At 31.6% G+C, this 24,217-nt stretch overlaps 3 protein-coding genes across 4 annotated transcripts in view; 1 reads left to right on the top strand and 2 right to left on the bottom strand.

Moving 5' to 3' along the window:
• Positions 1-6,181: 6,181 nt before the first annotated feature.
• On the bottom strand, positions 6,182-9,763 carry LOC134684752 (cytosolic non-specific dipeptidase-like). Its single transcript, XM_063544058.1, has 5 exons — positions 9,740-9,763; positions 8,832-9,028; positions 8,135-8,220; positions 7,031-7,197; positions 6,182-6,448 (listed from the first exon to the last, which is right to left on the bottom strand). Exons 1-5 carry the CDS (start codon positions 9,761-9,763, stop codon positions 6,401-6,403), a joined length of 522 nt encoding a protein of 173 aa, XP_063400128.1. The 3' UTR covers positions 6,182-6,400.
• A 5,133-nt stretch (positions 9,764-14,896) lies between these two features.
• LOC134683108 (BOS complex subunit NOMO1-like) overlaps positions 14,897-24,217 on the bottom strand; it is a 45,464-nt gene continuing 36,143 nt past the window's right edge. For both annotated transcript variants that reach the window (XM_063542196.1, XM_063542195.1), the window contains 2 exons: positions 16,290-16,382; positions 14,897-15,379 (listed from right to left, as the gene is read on the bottom strand). In XM_063542196.1, coding sequence (XP_063398266.1) covers positions 15,209-15,379; positions 16,290-16,382 — 264 coding nt within the window. In that variant the 3' untranslated portion in view covers positions 14,897-15,208. The remainder of the gene's footprint in view (positions 15,380-16,289; positions 16,383-24,217) is intronic.
• Positions 19,307-22,675, top strand: LOC134683110 (uncharacterized). Its single transcript, XM_063542197.1, has one exon. The coding sequence runs from the start codon at positions 20,342-20,344 to the stop codon at positions 21,230-21,232; it is 891 nt and encodes a 296-aa protein (XP_063398267.1). The 5' UTR covers positions 19,307-20,341; the 3' UTR covers positions 21,233-22,675.

Raw genomic sequence — 24,217 nt, 5'->3', positions numbered from 1 at the left:
CTACAACCAAGGCAAATATAAGGGGTTTCTGTGTGTAAACCAAAACATAGTCTCAGCAAATCATACTGGCTTAAAGCAGAAAGACAGTTAGAATAATAATATTTATTAAAAAATCATTTAATTTTGGCCCTTGAGAAACACTCAGCATACAAACGCAATTTTGAGTTCCTGCCTGAGCAAGTCAGCTTGCAACCTTCAGTGTAAGGAAGAACCTGCCTGCCCGACAATGCGCCAGCCGGGGAATGTGAAGCGAGGGTTCTCCACTTAGGTGATGAGACTAGGCGTCTCATCGGCAGCCAGGTAGTGCAAGGGTCTGCCTGGGGGATAGCCCATGTACTCGTGAAGTAGCAGGGGTCTATCAAACTGGCACTGGAATAAATTTGATAAAATTTGTCCCCGAAATGCTTGGGGATGAATGAAATTTTAGAAATGACCAGTGATAAAATTCCATTAAGGTCCAAAAACTCAGATGGAAACATATGAGTGCCCCCAAGGATTTAGGAGTTTGGATTATTCACCTTCAATAAAGTCATGAGAAAAATAAACAAAAAAATAATGAAAATATATGTTACATACTGATTCATAATAATGTTACTACATGTACATGTATTACTAATGATATTTAGTATTTAAAGATTAAAAGTTAATGATGAAAATTTCTTAACAAAACTGCATACTTGTTAGGAAATAAACATGAGAATTTTATAAACAAAGGTATCCAGTATTCAAAACATTAAGTGATGCTATTAACATAGAATTCAGTATCCCAAATTTGAAAATGTTATAAAAAATGATATTCAGTATTCCAATTTAAACAAAAATGCTATACAAAAATGCAATCCAGTATCCAAACAAGATTAATTCAAAATTTTATATGTTTAAAGATTCAAACATGATTATACTACCATAGTCAGTATATTCAATGATGAGAATGCTATAAAAATGATATTCAGTATATTCAATGATTAGAGTGCTATAAAAACGATACTCAGTATATTCAATGATGAGAATGCTATAAAAAATTATATTCAGTATATTCAATGATGAGAATGCTATAAAAAATATATTCAGTATATCAATGACGAGAATGCTATAAAAAATTATATTCAGTATATCAATGATGAGAATGCTTCAATGATAGAGTGTGTCAGTATCAGTTTCTAAAATACAAAAGCTGCACCAGATGGTTGATAAGATTTGAACCTTATAAGAAATGCAATCAGTTTTCAATTCAGAGTGGGGGAGAAACTGCCTGTATAACAATCTGCTAGTTTAGGGAATGTGGAGCGAGGATTCTCCACGAACAGTGAGACATGGCATCTCATTTGTAGATGTTTGTATGCAAGGTATGCTTGGGGATATCCCTGTGCTAGTACATTACCATACAGGCATGAGAACTATAAATCCATAATTCAAAAATGATAAATTTTCCTAAACAAATTTGTGAAGAAAATGCCACTCTGTTCAGTTAAGGCAATTATAAAATAATACTTTCTGGCAAAAAAAATTCTCATCATTGAATACGATGTTATTATATGCAGTTATATATTTAATAATTTTTTACGAGGTGTGTCAAATTCCACAGCTATAAAGTTCTGTTAGATTCTAGGGTATATGTAGTATTAAAGCTATGTATACTTCCATCTGCAATTTATCATTATGTGAGTAAAAGTTTAAAATACAATATACTCTACAGAAAATATCACTATATCCCATAGTATAAATATCTTTAACATCAATAAGACGATATAAACAATCTCTATAATATCTTAAATAAATAGGAAAACTGTAAAGATCCTTGGTTTTGACATATTTTAGATGTAAAGTTGTCTATTTAAAAAGTGTATGTTGTCCAATTTTAAGAATTCAAATTGCTGGAATAGCTACATCCCAAGTTATGGAGTAGGTTTACAATAAGGTTCGATATAATATACTTCTAGACTGCTTGGGCACTGACGAGGCTGTAGTTTGTCCTTTATGATACATCACAATTACGGAGTAGGTTTACAATTTGGTTCACAATCAGTAACATACTTCTGGAATGTTGCACGGGCACTGATGAGGCTGTACTACTGCCTTCTAGTCAATAGCTAATGTGCTACATGATTTCATTGAAAGGTTGGAGAAATAATATGTCCACACAGATAACGGAACTGATATATACACTTATGTCCATGTTGAAATGCATTAAGTCTCATTTCAAAGTTAAATATCTGCCATGTCTGTAATGTAATCCTGTTTGAAAACCTTCTGAACTTGATAAAAGTGAGAACTAGTGCTGAATGTGCTTTAAACCACATAAGCTGGTAGAATATGATAAGAACACTGGCAATGTTCATGCTCTGTATAATATGTAGGTACGACTGAGGTACAGTTGAATAAATGTAAAGTTTAAAACAAGAGTGGAAGTATATATCCATGCCAAGTAAGTCAAGCTGTAATGCCACATCCAAAGTAAAAAGAAGAACTTGATCATGTTGATAATGTCTAATCCTTTGTTGTAATTCTGATGAAACCAAAGTGCATACAGGATGTGTCTATGTCTCCATTTCCTCAGTGTTAAAATATGCAATATAAGAAATGAAGAAAGGTGTCAGTAATAGGCAATATCAAAAGCTGTACGTATGTAATAATTCTATAAATGTAAACTGTATAACAAGAAAAAAACAGTTTGACTTATTTAGAATAATTCAAAAACTGAATAAAATATACTAAAAGTATCTTATATCTTATCTATCTAAGATCATGAAACTACTAAATAATTATTGCAGAATGCATGAAGGCAGGGTATATATGAAGACAGCAAGTAAAAATAATATAAAAAAAGAAATAAAGATAAAATAAAGCATTGATCACTATATACTAATCCAAAAAATGAAAAAAAATAAAAGATCAGGATAACTAAAATTCCAAGTACTGTTTCTGAATAATATTTAAATTACAAAAGTGAATATTTGTTCAAGCTCGTCTCTAAATGCCTTCAGATAATAATAATGCAAAGAAACTCCAAGCACCATACATCTGTATATAAGAAATAAAAGTTCAAACAAATATACTTGCCTAGAACAGTTGTGTAGAATGTAAAGCCACTTCAATATATAACACTCATGGAAATCTCTGTATGGTCACAAATATATAAGGATCTGATGATATATAGATCCTGCTCGATCACATAATACTCTCTAGCACAGTAACATGGTTATAAACTTCACATGAAAAACTACACAAGTTTGCAAACAATATAAACTCAGCTGTGTATAAGTAAATAAGATCCAAAGGTGAAATAAACAAGATAGTTCATATCGCAAGAAGTAGATATCTAAAATCAGTATGGTAGCGGTTGAAAAATAATGCAGCCACATTGTGACATAATAATGGTAAAAGTTAAAAAACAAATGAAGTCCAGTGAATAAATTGAATAATAGCACTGTAAAACTCCATCAACTAGTCAGGCTGCTATGAACCAAGAAACTGATTATACAAAGACCATGCAATAGGCTTTACACACAGATTGGGTACATCTAACATCCAGGGGAGGAGACTGACCTACTGACCCTCAAATAATATACTATTTATTGTGTAATCAGTATTAAAGAGATCTGGTATCATATTCTGCTTCCTCTCCCACAGTGATTGTTTGTGACATGTATCTGATTAAGACAAGATTAGTGTGCCTCCTAGTGAGATTCCAGTTGTAACTTCAAAGTGTCAAATGTTAACAAGTGGTCTGTGTATGTTAATTAATTGCATCCATAATGTCAGCATCTTTATCATAAAATTAATTACTTGAAAACTGAAATAACTTTTTCTGTTTGTATAAACAATACTTAAATTACATATAAGTAACTATTAATATGACCAAAATTGTCAATTGACCCCTTAAGGGGTTATTGTCTGTTAATGACAATTTTTCACAATTTGTTCATCATATTTGTTAACTTTAAAAAATCTTCTCCTCTAAAACTACTCAACCAATTCAACCAAACTTCAACTGAATGATTAGTAGGGTGTATAAAATTAACTTTGTGTTTTATTTTCTATTTTGTCAAAAAACATGGCCGTCATTGCTAAAAATAGAACACAGGGTAAAATGCAGTTTTCGGCTTATATCTCAAAAACTCCAGCATTTAGAGAAAATAAGACAAGAAGTTAAAGTATTCATTAGGTCAAGGTCTACCTGTCCTGAAATTTTCAGCCGAATTGAGTAACTGTTTTTTTAGGTATAATGCCCCCGAGTTGATGGTTTTAAAAAATTTTGCAGTTTGATTGGTTATTATCTTGAATATTATTATAGATACAGATAAATTGTTAATAGCAAGAATGTTTAGCAAAGTAAGATCTACAAATAAGTCAATTTGACCAAAATTGTCAATTGACCCCTTAAGGAGTTATTGCCCTTTAAAGACTTTTTTCACAATTTGTTCATCATGTTGACTTACTTTTAAAAATCTTCTCCTTTGAAACATTTAAATAAATTGAAAAGCCAAAATAATCATTGATGAGAGATTTAACCAAAAAAATTAAGGTGAGCGATTCAGGCTCTTGAGAGCCTCTTGTTTAGACTAGATACCCAAATGATGATTGTAGCCAAGTTTGGTTTAATTTGGCAACGTAGTATCAGAGGAGAAGATTTTTGTAAAAGATTACTAAGATTTAAAAAAAAATTGTTAAAAATTGACTATAAAGGTCAATAACTCCTAAAGGGGTCAACTGACCGTTTCGGTCATGTTGACTTATTTGTAAATCTTACTTTGCTGAACATTATAGCTGTTTACAGTTTATCTCTATCTATAATAATATTCAAGATAATAACCAAAAACAGCAAAATTTCCTTAAAATTACCAGTTCAGGGGCAGCAACCCAACTACAGGTTGTCCTATTCATCTGAAAATTTCAGGGCAGATAAATCTTGACCTGATGAACAATTTTTCCATGTGTCAGATTTTCACTAAAGCTTTGGTTTTTGAGTTATAAGCCAAAAAATTGCATTTTACCCCTATGCTCTATTTTTAGCCGTGGCGGCCATCTTGGTTGGTTGACCAGGTTATCAGACACAATTTTTAAACTAGATACCCCAATGATGATTGTGGCCAAGTATGGTTAAATTTGGTCCAGCAGTTTCAGAGGAGAAGATTTTTGTAAAAGTTAACAACGACGACGGACACAGGACGCAAGGTGATGGGAAAAGCTCACTTGGCCCATCGGGCCAGGTGAGCTAAAAAATGAGAAACATGTATAAATTACATAAACTAATGACAACTACTGTACATCAGTTTCCTCACTTAGGACAGGTGCAAACATTTGCAACAGGATTAAACGTTTTTAATGGTACCAAACCTTCATCCTTTTCCTGTAACAATAGCATAACATCACAACATAGAAAAACACATGATAAAATATCAATTGGCAGGCTTAACTCATAAAAAATCGTAAATTAACACACTATGAACGAATAAATTTGATCTGCAATATCTGAATGCAAATGCAGTTAATAAAATATTAGGGACAAACAAAGCCATGGCAAGACACCACTGTGAAATATTAAACCCTTCGAAAACAATCACTTTTGAAAAAAACAGTTTTAATAATATATACAGGTAAATGAAAAATAACTTTCAGTTGTTTTAGGTATGCATTTTAGTTATGCTGCTGATAATTTATTTGTATGACCTCTTTAGCAATTCCAATAGGCATATAACATATCTATCTATATGCAAAAGTAAAATCACACAAATATTTGAAACTCAGAGGGAAATTCTAAACATAAATTCCCTTATCAAATTTATGCCAAATTAAAAGCTCAAACACACTATTCTTATGGATAACAACTGTCATATACCTGATTTTGTACAGACATTTTCTTGTATAGAAAATGGTGGATTAAAAACCTGGTTTTATAGCTAGCTTAACCTCTCACTTGTACGACAGTTGCAGAAAATTCATTATATTGACAACGATGTGTGAATAAAACAAACAGACATAATAGGTATAAATGTCCAAAATAGGGGTACAGTCCTTAACATTGTGTTCACTTTAAAACTAAACAAATATGTATCAACGAAGCACAAAAAGGCATGTACACAGTAATTAGAAATCAAATACAATGTATCAATTAAAACATGTGTCCTGCTATCCATGGAAATTGGTACTAAGAAAATAAATGACTTAACACCAGAAACACTAACAGTGTAGAAATATTTTATTTTTTTCAAAAATTATATAAATATCATATTTGTTCATAAAGACATTAGTGTTGAAAACCCAACCATTGCTGTTAATATAAATAAAATAAAATCTAGCACTATGCTGTATCGTACAGTCAATAAGATTGTCAAAAAGTATGGCACTGTATAATACAATTATAGTTCTGTTTAATAGCTGAAACAGGTCACCACAAAGTTCATGACAATTTTGCTAACTCTTTGATATATGCTCCCAACACTTTAGCCTACAATAGAAAAGATTTTTTTTAAACATTTGATTGAAGATGTACTGCTTTGCCATGTATTTTAATTGTGTTATAAAGTTGTGCAGTCTTTGAGTGCACTTGATATAAACCAATCAGAATGTTAGTGGAAATGAAAACTTTTTTCAAATTTGTCTAAAGGGGGATGACATTAGTTTTTGTCATAAATCTTCCTTTCTTGTTTAATAACTACAAGTATTTAATTTTGGATGTTTATTTTAAATAAAATTTTAACAAAATATTTACTTTGACTTTTTGAGAAAATTTCAAAATTTCAAAAAAATTGAATCTCACACTTTATCAGAAATATTTATTGGATAAATATCAGATTGGTGAACACTAATTTTGATCGTGGAGAAGATTTATATTTCTTTAACAATAAAACTTTATTAAAATGTTCAGCTGATCTTTACAGAGTTATCTCCCTGTAGTGTTATGTGTCACCTTAAACATACATTTTGTATGAAATTATTGAAAATCAAATTCTTCCTTAAGCCATTATTTAAAACAACACTAAAGACAAAATTTGAGAGCATTCAAATTTCAACCCATTTTTTTACTTACCCCATTTATATAATTTTTTCTGTCAATTTTCTCGTTTTGTGAATGAGCACCATCATCTGAGGCCCCAATAGGTAACAACATCACATTTTGGCCAGTTGCTTCTTGGAAGGTCAAGGTCACAGGTATGCTTCCACCTTCTCTTGTTAAATCAGGTTCAACTCCAAAAACTGAAACACATTCAGATAGCATAAGAGTCATATGATATAATACTTTAAATTTAAAAAAAAAAAAGTTGAATATGTTTTATATATACTTGAATAGCAAGTTTTACTATAAAACAAATAAACACTGACTTTTTTGAAAAAGAAAATACTTTAGCTTAACAAAATCTTCAACAAGAGGCTGTCACAACGACAGCAAACCGGATTTATTAACATTTATTTGTATCCTGTCAATATCACAAGAACCATAACTGATGAAAGGTGAAATTGAAAATTTTCAATATCAAATTTGACCTCCATTTTGTTATCAGTATCAACATATTAAAATTTGAAAAGCTGCGGTTGAATGGTTCATGAGTAAATGCAGGACAAGACTGGAAACACCATTTTTCAATCTTTCAAGAACCATGACTCCTGAACGGTAAAAGTCAAAATCATCATTATTAAACTTGACCTTCATTTTGTTGTCTGTAACAACATATCAAAATTTGAAAAGCTTTGGTTGAACGGTTCATGGGTAAATAAACAGACAACATTTGGTTGCCGCCTGCCAGGCCACACGACTGCCCACGTACATTCCCAAATCAATAACTGACATTTTTGTCACAAAATTCAGGTTAAAAATGTATTGCTTTTGAATAATGTCTTCCTGTACACTAAATCACCTTTCTTTTTCTGAATGTAGTGACCTTAATTACAAGACCTCTCGTTTGAATTGGAAAATGATGTTGCTTAAATTAAGGCATTCATACATGTATGTTTTTAACTACACAAAAGCACAAAAAACTGCAAATTTTAATAAGAACAATGATAAGTTTTTCTTCTTTCTGAAATCAATTTTTTAAATGATTTTACCCTTCATTCGAGTGCAAACAAGTTCCTCCTGACGCACAGACCAAAAAAACATAATGCCTATAAATGGGGCATGTAACATATGGCTTACCTATTTTCATTGCATTTCTACCAGCTACATAGTTAGGATCGTTAAAGTCACTAACCCATGGCTTTCCTCCATGGCCCATTGATAGACTGAAAAGAGATTTACAAACTAATTATCATACAAGAAAGGATTTTGTGAGAATTTCAATAAGATAAATATCCAATGAGAACTCTGAAATAAAAAATAAAATCTGAATTATTGCTGTTTTATTGATGTATAGCAAGCATTTTGTAAATATACATGTATATGTGAAGACTATTTTCACCGTTTACTTCCAATTAAATGATATCTCATGAAATAAATCACTTTCTCTAATTTTTGTGCTATTTTCACATTTCCTGAGCAGTGTGTGAAAAATATTTCTCATCACTAGTGAAATATTTGTTCTCAGCAAATGATTGGTTGAAATTTAATTATGACATTTAATTTTCTTGATTTCTTCAAAATTTCTTATTGTAACCATGAAAAAGGTGACTGGTCATGCCTGATGACGACACATAACTTCCTGCAAATGTTTGGAAAAAAAGGATAGGAAAACAGATTCCATCACAATAACTTATGTATAATACGATTTATCTCCATTCTCAACAGTTAAATTTTAGTTATCCAAAAAGCTCCCCCTTTAAATATGTCTCAAGTGGAAAAATATCCTAACACTCTTGTTGCAGTTATGGAATCTATATGTATATTTTCAACAAACCTGACTTTGTTGGGACTTCCTTGTTTTTTAACAACATTATCAATATGTGCTTTAACTTTCTTTTCTACTTCCTCTGGTAATTGATCTGGTACAAGTCTGATAGAGAACTTTCCAATTACTTTACATGGAATCACAGTTTTTGCTCCTGCTCCAGAAAAAGCTCCCTCAACTCCTAGAATTATAATAGATATTGAAAACTTTTAAAAATAAAGGGTAAAAGAGTATTGCTGGTTTTCACAGTTCCATCTATTTTTCTCTTATTTCCATTATTCTATTTTTGCAATCACTTGTAATAAATCTCACAATAGGTCTTCAAGTTGCAATAAAAATCAGTAGTAAGGGATTTGCAGTAATACATGTTCAAATTAAAGGTGATTACAGTAATAAATGCATTAACCGGTACGTTATCAACCATGCAAAGACATCTTGTACGTGCAGATCAACCATGCAAAGACATCTTGTACGTGCAGATCAACCATGCAAAGACATCTTGTACGTGCAGATCAACCTATTACAAATTTTATTTATTCTGTACCCCTTTTGGTTTTTCAAGTCTCTTTTATTTCAATATCACATTTATATCTGAGCCCATCTTTTCATATTTTTGTGCCCACTGTGTTTACTGTGAATTCATTTACTTCAGTCGATACCAATTTTTGTGGACTTAAGAAAAAAATGTATTTTAAGAAATTTGATTTGGTGAAGCCGCCAAAGGCATACCTGTCAACTGTCACTATTAATGGGGGATTTCCCCCATGGAAGCTTTAAAATGGAAATTTTGTAAAAACATTTTTGTCTACAATTTTAGACAAAACAGTGGTTTTATTATTGCTATAGGCTTTTAAAAGTATGAAGAAGCCAAAAAAAAATACAAATTATTTATAGGTTAATATGCAAACTTTGCATACCTGCCAACATTTCAAAATGACCATTGGGGTTTTGCATGCAAAATCGCTCTTGTAGTCCTACAAAACCATTAAGGGGGCCTTCAAATGTACTTACTGGTCTACCTTTGTTTACTTTGAGCTGGGTGGCAAGTACTCCTGTCGTTCGAATGTTTAAATGGTTAATGATAGAACGAGCTTGACATGTATATACTGGCTTAAATAAATTTAGTTGGGTAATTACTAATAATGTGATGGACAAGATCAGTGGGGTATAATATAGCTGTATTATAATAATATTTACCTTTTACCAGTGCTCGAATTTCAGATATTTGTATCTGATGCATATCTTACAAGTCCAATTTTATCTGATTTTTAATTTGTTCTTATGCCACCTTCCCATGTAAAGACAGGGTTAGGCGCTAACTACCATGTCAAACCCCACCCCAATATGTGTATGTCCAAAGCCAAGAGCCTGTAATCAGTGGTTGTCTGGTTACTGTTTGTCAATTTGTTTGTTTCCATTATTGTTTAGTCATCAAGCTGCCCTTTATAGCTAACTATACAGTATGGGTTTTACTCAATGTGGCAGGTTATAGTTTTGAAATTGACTAGCAGTACTATAGTCTAGTCTACAGAGAAAAAAATATTCATGTAGTGATGTTAAATTGTGATATAAAGTGGCCCATGCGTCGAAGATTAGAAACTTGTGACACTTTGAAGTTAACCGCCTTTTTCTACTTGCTGTTTCATGTTTTAAGTTTTTAACTAGTCTGCACCACTTTCAGTAAACATGGTATCCTTGCACCTTCCTGGTTTCATATCCAAAAAAAGATTTCATGTCCCAAAAAAGATGAAACATTTAAAATAGATAGACGTTTCAATTCAGAATAAATCTTTAATCAAACAGAAGAAAATAAAGAAAAATGGACTACCATATTTAATTTCATATTTTGACATGCACTGTAAAAGGAAGTTATAATAAGAGTGGTATCAGAAGAGTGAGGGCCCTCATGGGGTTTTTGATTATGTGATTACTTGGCCGTTTTTTTAATGATTATTTGATTATTAAGCCAAATATTTCATGATTATTTGATTACCTAGGACTGTATTTTTAGTTTATGATTATTTGATTACTAAAGATAAGCAAATATTTAATGATTATGTGATTATATTGGCAAAAAAATGGTGATTATGTGATTACTAGGACCCCCCCATGAGGGGCCTCAAGAGTATGGTGACAGTTCAATCTACATCATTTGGTTTCTTGTGGACAGTTGTCTCATTGGCAATCATATCATGTCCGGTGTTGGTAATCTAACCCTTCACAAATTCATGCACTTATGCCAATCGGCAATCCTCGGGTGACTCCCTCTCTCTCCTTCTATCATGAGGTAAGGAATCGGCCGAGTTGTGACGATTGGCACTTATGCATCATCTTCAATAATTGAAAGTCATAGTCATTTGCACAATGACATCTATATTGCTTCTCTCTGTTCAATACAGTGAAAGTGATATTGTGCTTGGTTCTTAACTGATTCTGAAAGTTATATGGGTGTGCAGGAAACGCTATAAGAATAGAATTTCATGTTTAAAAAAAAATCCTATATTTTTAAACTACATAAATGCTTTCATTTGAGTGCCTGCTTAAAAACAAACAAAAAGAAAAACTAGAAAAATGCACAATACATTTTATCACATTTTATTAATAAAATTTTCTTTTTATATAATGAAGTCTCTATCAAAACACTCAACAATATGTTCTAACATACAATTCCATACTAAAAACCTCTGTTGCCACTGCAATAAAAAACTTGTTTCGCAAGGTTCAATTAAATAAATTTGTTTTTCATTTGAGATTGTTATTAAATTCTTGCATAAACATTTTTTTTAAAGTCTTATACTAGTGAATATTAGGTACACAAATTGGAAAATACTAACAATTCTATTAAAAAAAAAGTCTGGGAAAAAACCCACCTGGCCAAACAAAGTTTAAAAAAAAAGAGTGATACTATCAAATTTTGGTGGCATAACTAACAAGAAATTGCATTTCTCTTAAATGTTCAAATGAATTATTAATAGACAGTATGTAATTAGTTTGAACTATGGAACTATTAAATGCACCAATTAGTTTGTGAATACAGATGAATAAATAAACATGAAACACATCTATCTGCAGTTTTTATTTTTGTCTTCTTTTAATTTTTGATTATTTTTATGGGCATGTTGATAATACTTTATTATTCAGGAATATGTAATTGGTAGAACACTAAATGTTATCATTTTTTTCTAAATCCTAAAACTTTTGGTATCAGAATCAATTTTATCATAATAAATCAGAATAAACATGATGGCATAAATTGCTCATGAGTTTTTTCAGTGTTCTATTATTACTGCAGCAATCTATTCATTCACCCGTAAAACATATATAATTCTTTATTTTGACCCACTGGGGTATTTACAATTTTTCATCAACAATATCTTGAATATATTATTATATATTTGGTATCTACAGTATTAATGTATATAGCCAATTTCTTTGATCAAAAACATACTTGAGACGGTCCATTTTTATACCTCTAACGATAATATAAAAGTGACAAAAAACTTGAACCAGTGTTTGTAAAGGAGTAGGTCAGGTAAGGGCCGATATTGGACTCAAATTTCAGGTTCATCTGATTAAACTTTTTAAACACTTAAGTGTCTATTTTAGTTGATTCAATTAGTTTAAGTGGAAGATTTTAACTGATTTAACCATTAAAAACACCCCGATTCAAGCTAAAATATGAAAAACCTATCCAATATGCAAAAAAATGTCACTTTTCAGATGCTTTTTGGTCAAAAATAAAATTTGCCGCATCAATTTTCATCTTCAAGCTTTATATATGTTATGTACTATCATCAAATACAACTTACATTTCAATATTAAGAATGAACACACATGAGGCCCCTTACATTTAAGACCGAAACCTTAAAAAATTCAACTAAAATGCTAAAATTGTGAAGATTTCATTAATTTAGTATGACTTAATGATACTAGTACCCGAAATATGTGCATTGCATTGTCAAAAACAGCTCGTATTTATGTATCAGAATCTACTTTCCAATAAATAACTAAAAGTATACATTTTAACAATTATGTAAAACTGCTATATTTTGGGGCCAAAAAGGGGACTTACTGGACCTACTCCTTTGACACCCAAATAATATGTCTAAAATTCATTAACATAAACCTACTCTTTGAAATGTGACTATAAACAATTATGCCTTGATCTATAAATGCTACTTCTTAACAAATAAATATTGCACTTTCACGAAACCATATTTTACATATCTCAAAATGTGATCATCAAATCTTATAAATTTTCTTCTTTCCTGTCACTCAACAACAATTGTTCTCAATAATATCAATACACTCAGAAGATACACACTAATGGCATTTTAAATTGGCTAGTTTCATACAGTGGTTTACTACAGGAGAAAAACAACAATGGTTAAGTTCTCAATTTTACTTTCATAAATACAAAAAAAAATATGTGAATCTGTTTAAATGAAGGCATTGACAAACATTACAAAAATACAATTCTATTCTGACTTTCAAATTCATAATTCATATTTTTCAAGTTTTCAGTCAACAAAATCATTCATCATTCAGCGTAACAGTAAAATATATTCCATGAAAGTTAAATTTTAAGCATGAAACCTCTCAACACTTATTTCACTACCAATAGCTTACACACATTGAGTTTGTATCACATTACATGTAATATATGACATGAAGAACTAAAATATGTGTATGTAGTACGTTAGAATAACACTGAGGGAATGTACAATGATTTCTATGCTTCTGATACAATGAAATGAAGATTCAGACAAAAAATGCTTTTACTTAAAAGTATTTCATTCCATAATGTATAAAAAAAATATTTAAGATCTACATAAAAATTGTGAAAACCAATCAATAATTTCTAAGAAATAAAACCATTTTATGATGAAAGAATGGCTGAACCTTTAGTTCAATACAAATTAACAACTATATTTAATGTTTAGATTTTTGTTCAATATCAAAGATTTCAAAGCTTTCAAATATCTTATGTTTATATTTATTCCATTTTTTTAATAACCAAATATTTCAAATGCTTATGCTTATCCCTTTTTAAGAACAATAAAAACAACAAATATAAAACAAAGATAACCAACATTATTACAGTCGACTCTCGTTATGTCGAAGTCAGCCGGACCAGAGAAATATTTCGAGATACACGTAGTTCGACTCAAACGAACACCGGAAGTTCGACAATCTAAGGGACACAACTCTTGCTTAGCTTGGTAAAGCTAAAATAAATCCGGGTGAATATGGCAAGGGGGTCGATATTCTAGTATCAGATCGATGTATTTGTATGTCACAGTCTTTTATTATTATAATGACATTATTTTTACTTATTCAATTGTTTCAATTAAAAAAAAATCCTATGGCTTTTCCACATGTTCCAAGAGAGTAATTTCCAATCGATAGTTTCGTTATTCAGGTCGGTTATAGCTGACAAAATTGTTTATTCTCGGATACAAGAGATTTAAGAAAATTTTGCTATTCATTTTGTTTTATCTCACTCTTTCTTTTCAAAAGAAAATATAACAAGATTAAAGACGCCGTTTGAGTAGTTTTTAGGTGATCATCAACGGAAGCCATAATCCTCACTTTATACACACCCAAGCTCATTAGTGTAAATCACATATTAAGTGTTTTGTAAACATTTTAAATATTTTTTCATGAACATTAACAAGGTATCACTAATTATTTATAAAAATTTTATAAAAGATAATCTTAGGTAAACACTCATGGAAATAGCATGTCATAAATCAATACAGTGGTCAGTGACCGGAAATTTAATTACACGTGTATTGTCAGATTAACTCTTCAATCAATTTAAATCCCGGAGGTCTTGTTTTGACATATGTGTATTAGTTAGAGATAAAAAATGAATTTTGAATGCTTTTGTTAACCTTGGGACTGTAAATTTAGTTCGACTCAACCGAAATTTCGACTCATCCAATTTCGACTCATCAGGAGTCGAATTACATACTTTTGTATGGAATAAAGTTCGGGACCACGTGAAAACTTCGACTCATCCGAAATTTCGAGTCAACCGAGTTCGAGACAACGAGAGTTAACTGTATTTTTTTCTCAAAATAACTGATTGAAATTCAAAAACTTATAAAATCTCTGATAAATATCACTGTGGATTCATTTACCTTTCTAGGTTTTAATTCAGATGGATTTGGGGAAAATGGGGTTTTCGTGGATATATGATATCATTGCAAAGGTTTGTATACAAGCCTATAAAAAAAAAATCTTCATTGAACTTTCAGAATAACCAAGAAATCAATGAAAAATGGCACCCCATGAATAATAATGAATCCACAGTAGTGAGATTAAGCCTAATAAAGTTATTTATAAATAATTTAAAATCAATCCAGAGTTTTTTTAATAGTTTATGTTTTTCTTGGTTTAGCCTTCTTCTTAGCTGCTTGAGCCTGCTCACTGTACAATGATGAATCACCTCCCCCTCCCCCTCCACTCTGTGAAGTGTGGACCAAATCAGCCTGGTTTACTGTTAACATGGTCTGTATCTGTTGAACTGATCTTAACATAAAAGGTAACAGCTGAAAAAGAGAAAAAGTGCACAATGTAGAACATAGGTATTTTTAGAAATTGTGTGAAGTTTTTGAAATTTCACAACTTTCTGTTACAAAAATATTGTGTTACAATGTAACACAATATTTTTATAACAGAATATTGATGTTCATGAAATTGATCTTTTCTGGTAATATTATCAATGTAACACAATATTTTTGTAATTAGATTTAAAAGAAATCAAAACCTACACAAAAACAACAAGATACACCCCATGAGTCAGTTTATTCTAAGAAAAAAAATTGATTTACAAAATTCCGTCTTTTTTACTAAAATACATATCTTTCTTTAGTTTGAATCATTTATTATATTAAGCTTTGTTTTTGAAATATCATCCAGCTGGCATACAGAGTAGCATGAATTTAGAAAATTATAAAATATAAAAATTAAAAACAATAATGTACAGAAGGAACGAAACCAGCACACAGCAACCCACTGGTTACACAAAACAAAAAGGAAATCAATACTGAATAGAAAGTGAACAACATCAACCACATGTAAGAGTCCTTCAAATTTGTTAGATGTCTAATAAACTGCTTAGACAAAGATATTCTCACGTTTTGCAATTTTGATAGTATGATACAATTTTTGAAATTAAAATTGCAATATTTTAACATAAAAAATATGCAACAAATTCCATATACCATGACTTGGTACAACAGAAATAAGATGTTTCAATGCTTATACAAGTGCCTACCAAATATCATTGACCTACCACTAATGGCTCATAAACTGACCTAATCAGAACCTTATACAGTGTTGAAACTGTCGCCTCTAATGGTGGAAACAGCCTGAGTCTCCCTTTTTGATTTCGTCAAAACCAGACAAAAAAAGCCATCCATCCAATATTGTCTTGAAAATCGTTAACTAAATACTTACCGTTTGATAATTATAAATAGCATAGGCTAATAGTAAGGTCAAAGGTAGAATAAGGAATGATCCTTGATTTAATTCTTGTTCAAGTGATTTCCTCTGAAAAGAAATACAAATTATTTTAATTCATGTTAATTGATAAGTCCTTATTTCAATAAACAAGACAGGTATTTCTTTAAATCAATATGAAAAAAACACCGAAATGTATACATGAAAAAGATTCTTCTTTGACCTAAAATGATTCTGTAAAACAGTAGACTCTAGGGAAATTGTACTGCTGAACAACTTTGTTGATAAAACAATATTATTGACCAGTGTGAATTCAAGTTATCAACAAAGCAAAACTTTGTTTGCAGCTTTTTTTCTTAATAGGTGCTTATATGTTATATAAGTTATGTTTATACATAATTTGATTTTAATTACTCAGTAGTCATTATTTTAGGATTTTCCCAGGATGTGTATTTTCTTTGCTGTTGAGATGAAACAGATTTATTATCATATGTCAATCAGTTAGATATGAAGTTTATCACATGTTCTTAGCAGGAGGTCTAATTTCATCAGTTCCAATACAAATATACATGTCTTGTTAATTAGTGACCACTTGTGGCATTTGGCTTCCTTTGTCCTTTGTTTCTTGATACATTAATCTGGGTGCAGTTTTAACTCCTCCCACTTAGGAGTATCCCATTAACAAGTTGTGTATTAAAAACCTGTGTATGCTGCCTTGAGTATTCATTTATCTAAATGCAGATTAAGTAGTTATAGAATAATCTTAGCTAATAGTGCTAATAGTGTTTTAGCTAAAAACTTGAACTTTCAGTGTTTGGATTACTTTACAAAAGCTATATTACAGTTTTTAAACAACTAAATATAATTCAAACTATATAACCTGAAAAAATAAAACATTATTTTGGAATAACTGACAACAAAATGTCTGGCAGAGGAAAAGGTGTTCGAAGGAAAACTAGGAGTTCTCCGTATGAGACCCAATGGGATTCTAATAACCCTTCTAACTGGACAATAAACAAACTAAAAGAAGAACTTAACAAAAAGGGAATAAGAACACCTTCTGGTATGTCAAAACAAGTGTTAAAACAACTTTATTTAGAGAATTGTTTTGATGGAGTAACATCTTTAGAGACACAACAGACAGACACCATTAGTGATGAGATTAACGCAGATTCCTCACCAGAGAGCACTCTTCCAATTAACTTAGCAGAATCAGTGCCTCAACACAGAAGCAGTGTTACAAATGGTGAAAATGAGAATGGTGGAACAGACAGGAACATAGCTCAGTGTTTTGAAGGACTTCAAGAGACCTTCAAACAGCTAATTTACAGAGACAATTGTACTCATGACACAGGTAGAGATCGCGAATTCAACCTTCAACAGTGGTACAACCATGCAGGGATTGGGAATAGGAGTGAAACGTCTAACAGAGGAAATAATACCGTTTTACATGGAAATACACAAGAGCATGCATCTTTCATCTCAGGACCACAAGTTGGAAATGTTTCATGTGGAGTGCGTTCGGATGAATATTCTAATGTGGACATTATATCTCCTTCTATTCAAAAGCAAATCATTGACGGTAAGGATGTTAATTTGGCATCTCTTCTTATCCCAAACTATGAAACTCCCCAAATTCACTCTGTTGCAGCTAATGGGTTAGAGTTAAATATTTCTGGGAAGCCAGATCCCCGTCTTAATAGAAAACTCACAATTCAAGAATTCATTAAGGCATTTGGCAAGTTTAAGAGGGTCATGTCATCAGTTTACCCTGACCGTAGAGCAGAGCTAGATGCTTATGAAGATGAGATTATAGATATTAGTAATTTTTATGGTGACAGATTTTATGATTACCATAAATTGTTTTCTGCAAAATCAGCAGCTCTTTTAAGGGAGAGAAGGATTAAGGTTGACTGGAGCAAAAGAGATAGGGATCTTCTTTCATTAATAGTTGCTGGTGGGAATGTAAATGTTTGCAAAATTTGTAATTTGGTTGATCACACTACTGCTTTTTGTCCTATGCAAACCTCCATGACATATCAAGACTACCCAGATAAAGTATCAAGGCAGGTAGACACTACTGATAAGTTAGGTAGAAAGAAAATTTATCATTCTGGGCGGGAGGTTTGCAATAATTTTAATACCAGTAGGGGTTGTACTAGGAGTTTTTGTCATTTTTCACATATCTGTAGCAGATGTAAAGTCGCTGGTCATACCCTATTATCTTGTCAAAAAGTTTTCCCCTCTCAAGGTAGGACTGAAGTACAATCTAAGCCACATACAGTAAACTCTTCACAAAAGTTTGAGAAAATAACAACAAATAAGCAAGGTCAATGACTACATGATTTCCCATATCTGGCTACTACTCCAATTAATGTTATTAAACTTGCAAAAGAATTAATTTCTCATCCTGACAAAAAATTTGTTAACTATTTATGCAATGGCTTAGAGATAGGATTTGATACTATGGTATCTACAACAGATTTACCTACAAAAGAATGTAGGAATAGTTTATCTGCTAGGACACAACCAGATGTGGTTTCTGATTTGATAGAGAAAGAAGTTTTTAAAGGTTTCTTGTATGGGCCTTTTAAGGATCCCCCTTTTCAAAAATATAGGGTAAGCCCAATTGGTATTGCAGAAGGGAAATATTCTGGTAAAAAGCGTTTAATATTGGACTTATCTTCACCACATAATGATGATAAACATCTAAGTATTAATGATCTTATTGACAAACAGGATTGCTCAATGTCTTATGTTAGAATAGATGACGCTATTGATGTTATTTTGAAATTTGGAAGAAATTCCTGGCTTTGCAAGTTCGACATATCCGACGCGTTCAAAAATTGTCCAATTGTACCAAGTCAGTGGCCTCTTTTCTGCATAAAATGGGAAAAAATGTATTATTTTTATGTCCGTTTAACTTTTGGATGTCGTTCAAGCCCCAAAATTTTTGACCATTTATCCCAAGCTTTGTGTCATATTGCAGAAAACAATTACAAAATTAATAGCATTTTGCATTTATTGGATGATTTCCTAACCATAGATCCACCAGATGCTGATGGTGAGAGGACTATGGCTATAATGATGATGATTTTCAAAAAACTGAACATTCCTATAGCAAAACATAAGACAATAGGTCCTGTAAAATGTTTAGAATATTTGGGTATTATTCTAGATTCTGAAAAAATGGAAGCTCGACTACCTCTTAATAAAGTTGATCGCATTTGTGAATTCATCAAAAAATTATACAGGAAAAAATCTTGTACAAAAAGGGAATTGTTGCAGCTTTTGGGTCACTTAAACTTTGCTTCACGTGTCATTTTACCTGGTAGATCCTTTGTTTCATACCTCATAGGGCTGTCCACTACTGTCAATGATTTGCATCATTATGTTAAATTAGATAAGGAATGCCGTGTTGACCTAGAATTTTGGTTACTTTTTCTGAGCAGCTGGAATGGTGTGAACATGTTTTACAGTAGACAATTTTACTCAAGTTATGATATGGAACTTTTTACTGATGCCTCATCAACAAAAGGATTTGGTGGATATTTCAAGGGAGAATGGTTTTATTCATCATGGCCATCAAACATTGCTTATCCTGACAAAACATTTTCAATGGCTTTTCTTGAATTATACCCCATTGTAGTATCCGCAATACTGTGGGGCTCACAGTGGACAACAAAACGCATTCTTTTCTGGTGTGACAATGAAGCTACAGTGGCTATAGTAAAAAAGGGCCGTTCAAAGTGTTTACAAATAATGAAATTAATGAGGAAACTTACATGGTGTGCTTGTAAATTCAACTTTCATTTTAGTGCCAAACATGTTCCAGGATATCAGAATGATATAAGTGATGCTCTATCTCGTTTACAGATAGACAGATTCCGCAAACTAGCTCCCAGTGCAGCACAACATCCAATGAAGTGCCCAAGCAGCTCAGATGTAATGTGGTCCTAAATCAAGCAGTGAATGAACTTTGGAACAGTGCTATTGCTAATACTACAAGAACTGTGTATGATACTGGGTTCAGAAAATTTGAGACTTTTATGTTATTGAATGGTTTTCAATTTTCTAATTTACCTCCTATTTCTGAGGATATTTTAATTTATTTCATAGCCCACTGCTTTAAAATTCTGAGTTTACAATACTCTACCATTAAACTATATTTATGTGGAATTAGGTATAAATATGTACAGGGTAATCAAAATGATCCCTTACAATCTGCTCATAATACACCTTTAATCAGACTTGATTATGTTTTAAATTCTGTAAAAAGACTGCAAAAACCAAAAAATCACATAAGATTACCAATAACTTTCGAAATTTTGGAAAAAATTGTAAATTGTTTGAGAAAAGGTTTTTGTTCCAAGTTTACTGATTTAATGTTAAGAACTGCATGCATTGTCGCATTTTATGGATTTTTGAGATGTGGCGAGTTTACAGTGTCAAAGGCCTCACAGTTTGATCCACATATTAATTTATGTATTGAAGATGTTGTATTTCACTCAGACTTAGTAGTTTTGAAATTAAAACAATCAAAAACAGATCCTTTTAGAAAAGGCATAAATATACAGCTACATAAATTAGGTCAGCTTATCTGCCCTTACACAATTTTGTTAGAATATATACAAATAAGGAAAGAATTTTCTCCTACTAATCAAACTGATCCACTTTTCATAACCATTGATAAGAAACCTCTGGAGAGACAATATTTCATCACTTGTATTAAAAAAGTACTGGATATATGTGGTTTCAACTCAAGTCATTATAATGGTCATAGTTTTAGAATTGGGGCAGCTACAAGTGCTGGTAAGGCAAAAATAGAAGATCACTTGATAAAAACATTAGGGCGCTGGACTTCAGATAGTTACATCAGATACATTAGGGTAACGCCAGCATCTATTAAAACAGCTCAAAGTAGGTTAGGTAGAATTTAAGGGCATGCTCATTTTCAAATATTCCATACGCATGTTTTTTACAGAGATTCTGGATGATATTGTTTTTGTTTGACAATTGATTTTGATATTGTGTATTATTATGCGATAACATTTATTATTTTTATTTTTATTTTTTTTTATTTTCATGGCTTTATTGAAGGTACCCCCTCCCTAACCTCACAAATCCTTGGGGACACTCAGCTGTTACCATCTGTGTTATGGCCATTTATGAAATTTTATCACTGGTTGTTTCAAAAATTTCACTCATCCCCCAAGAATTTCTGGGGATAAACTGTCAAATTTCATACAAATTCATTCCAACACCAATTCAACATCAACACTACTAGGCTTCCTCATAGCCTCCTTATAGGCTTCCTCATTGTCTCATTATAGGCTTCCTCATAGCCTCATAGGCATGATAGCCTCTAGGAATGATAGCCTCATAGGCTTCCTGATAGCCTCATTGCATTTATTTTGAACCATCGTTCCAATTGGGTTGGTGTGATGTCAAGCCAGGGGTCTATACTTTGCTACTTTTCAGTATGCACATAGCTAGGCTCTTGGTTTAGGCATGGAGCAAAAAATTAAATTTTTTAGCTGAGTAGTTTCCCCAAGGGCCAAATTATAATTGTGATGTATATATATAAAATAAAAGTTGTAATTAAATTATGATTTATGTTTAATTCAAACATGGATACCAATGGCATTGCTACACAGTATTTCCCAGGAGTTCATTTACAAGATAGGTGATAGCAGGAAAAATTAGGTTGATAATAATGTGAGCACTAAATCCTTAATTTTACATATCATGAGTTCAAACGGTGTGTTCTGAAAGAAATCAGGGGTAATTAAATTATTTAAATTACTATGAAATTAATATGAACTCATTATGTGTGACTTTGAGGATTTTGTTCACTGACACATTTATTAGCAAAATTAAAATATAGGGCCGAAAGTTAGATCAGGATGGTTTAATTGTCAGGTCAAAGAATTTGCAAGAAGATATGAGGTTGGATGTTTTGCTCAGGTGTTAACACACATTTCCCTATTACATAACAGATTACCACAGAACAGATACAGTATAAACAAAAGACAATTAAAATAAGATTAGAACAGCATCACATCAAACAGAAATAAATTTACCCTAAAAAATATTTACAAAGAATCAGAACACAATGCAAACATGGAACAAATGACAATTAAACATATTCAGGATCATTTCTGAGAATTTTGTATAAATAGGTGCTTATATGTTATATAAGTTATGTTTATACATAATTTGATTTTAATTACTCAGTAGTCATTATTTTAGGATTTTCCCAGGATGTGTATTTTCTTTGCTGTTGAGATGAAACAGATTTATTATCATATGTCAATCAGTTAGATATGAAGTTTATCACATGTTCTTAGCAGGAGGTCTAATTTCATCAGTTCCAATACAAATATACATGTCTTGTTAATTAGTGACCACTTGTGGCATTTGGCTTCCTTTGTCCTTTGTTTCTTGATACATTAATCTGGGTGCAGTTTTAACTCCTCCCACTTAGGAGTATCCCATTAACAAGTTGTGTATTAAAAACCTGTGTATGCTGCCTTGAGTATTCATTTATCTAAATGCAGATTAAGTAGTTATAGAATAATCTTAGCTAATAGTGCTAATAGTGTTTTAGCTAAAAACTTGCCTCCCACCGACCCCTCCTTTCACCTTCAATATTGCCATGACAGGGGAAGCAATCTCAGCATTATGTTTATTGATTTCATTTATGAAATTTTATCACTGGTTGTTTCAAAAATTTCACTCATCCCCCAAGAATTTCTGGGGATAAACTGTCAAATTTCATACAAATTCATTCCAACACCAATTCAACATCAACACTACTAGGCTTCCTCATAGCCTCCTTATAGGCTTCCTCATTGTCTCATTATAGGCTTCCTCATAGCCTCATAGGCATGATAGCCTCTAGGAATGATAGCCTCATAGGCTTCCTGATAGCCTCATTGCATTTATTTTGAACCATCGTTCCAATTGGGTTGGTGTGATGTCAAGCCAGGGGTCTATACTTTGCTACTTTTCAGTATGCACATAGCTAGGCTCTTGGTTTAGGCATGGAGCAAAAAATTAAATTTTTTAGCTGAGTAGTTTCCCCAAGGGCCAAATTATAATTGTGATGTATATATATAAAATAAAAGTTGTAATTAAATTATGATTTATGTTTAATTCAAACATGGATACCAATGGCATTGCTACACAGTATTTCCCAGGAGTTCATTTACAAGATAGGTGATAGCAGGAAAAATTAGGTTGATAATAATGTGAGCACTAAATCCTTAATTTTACATATCATGAGTTCAAACGGTGTGTTCTGAAAGAAATCAGGGGTAATTAAATTATTTAAATTACTATGAAATTAATATGAACTCATTATGTGTGACTTTGAGGATTTTGTTCACTGACACATTTATTAGCAAAATTAAAATATAGGGCCGAAAGTTAGATCAGGATGGTTTAATTGTCAGGTCAAAGAATTTGCAAGAAGATATGAGGTTGGATGTTTTGCTCAGGTGTTAACACACATTTCCCTATTACATAACAGATTACCACAGAACAGATACAGTATAAACAAAAGACAATTAAAATAAGATTAGAACAGCATCACATCAAACAGAAATAAATTTACCCTAAAAAATATTTACAAAGAATCAGAACACAATGCAAACATGGAACAAATGACAATTAAACATATTCAGGATCATTTCTGAGAATTTTGTATAAATAAGAGAAAGGTGAATAGAATAAACAATTTAAATCAAACCCCTCCAGTTTTTTAAGACTTAAGTGACCAAGTGGTTAAAGATTGTTTAAATAGTGTTTTTTTTACCTAAGATTCAACATAAAACTATTTCAATAGATTTCTTAGTTAATATGCCTCTTCTAGGAGGAATGCTTCATTTTCATGCATGTTTAATATCCCTTGCAACAATTTT

Source organism: Mytilus trossulus, chromosome 9 (assembly GCF_036588685.1).
Source record: "Mytilus trossulus isolate FHL-02 chromosome 9, PNRI_Mtr1.1.1.hap1, whole genome shotgun sequence".
Taxonomy (NCBI): Eukaryota; Metazoa; Mollusca; class Bivalvia; order Mytilida; family Mytilidae; genus Mytilus; species Mytilus trossulus.
The sequence above is the reverse complement of the archived record's forward strand: the minus strand, read 5'-3'. Positions and strand labels throughout refer to the sequence as shown.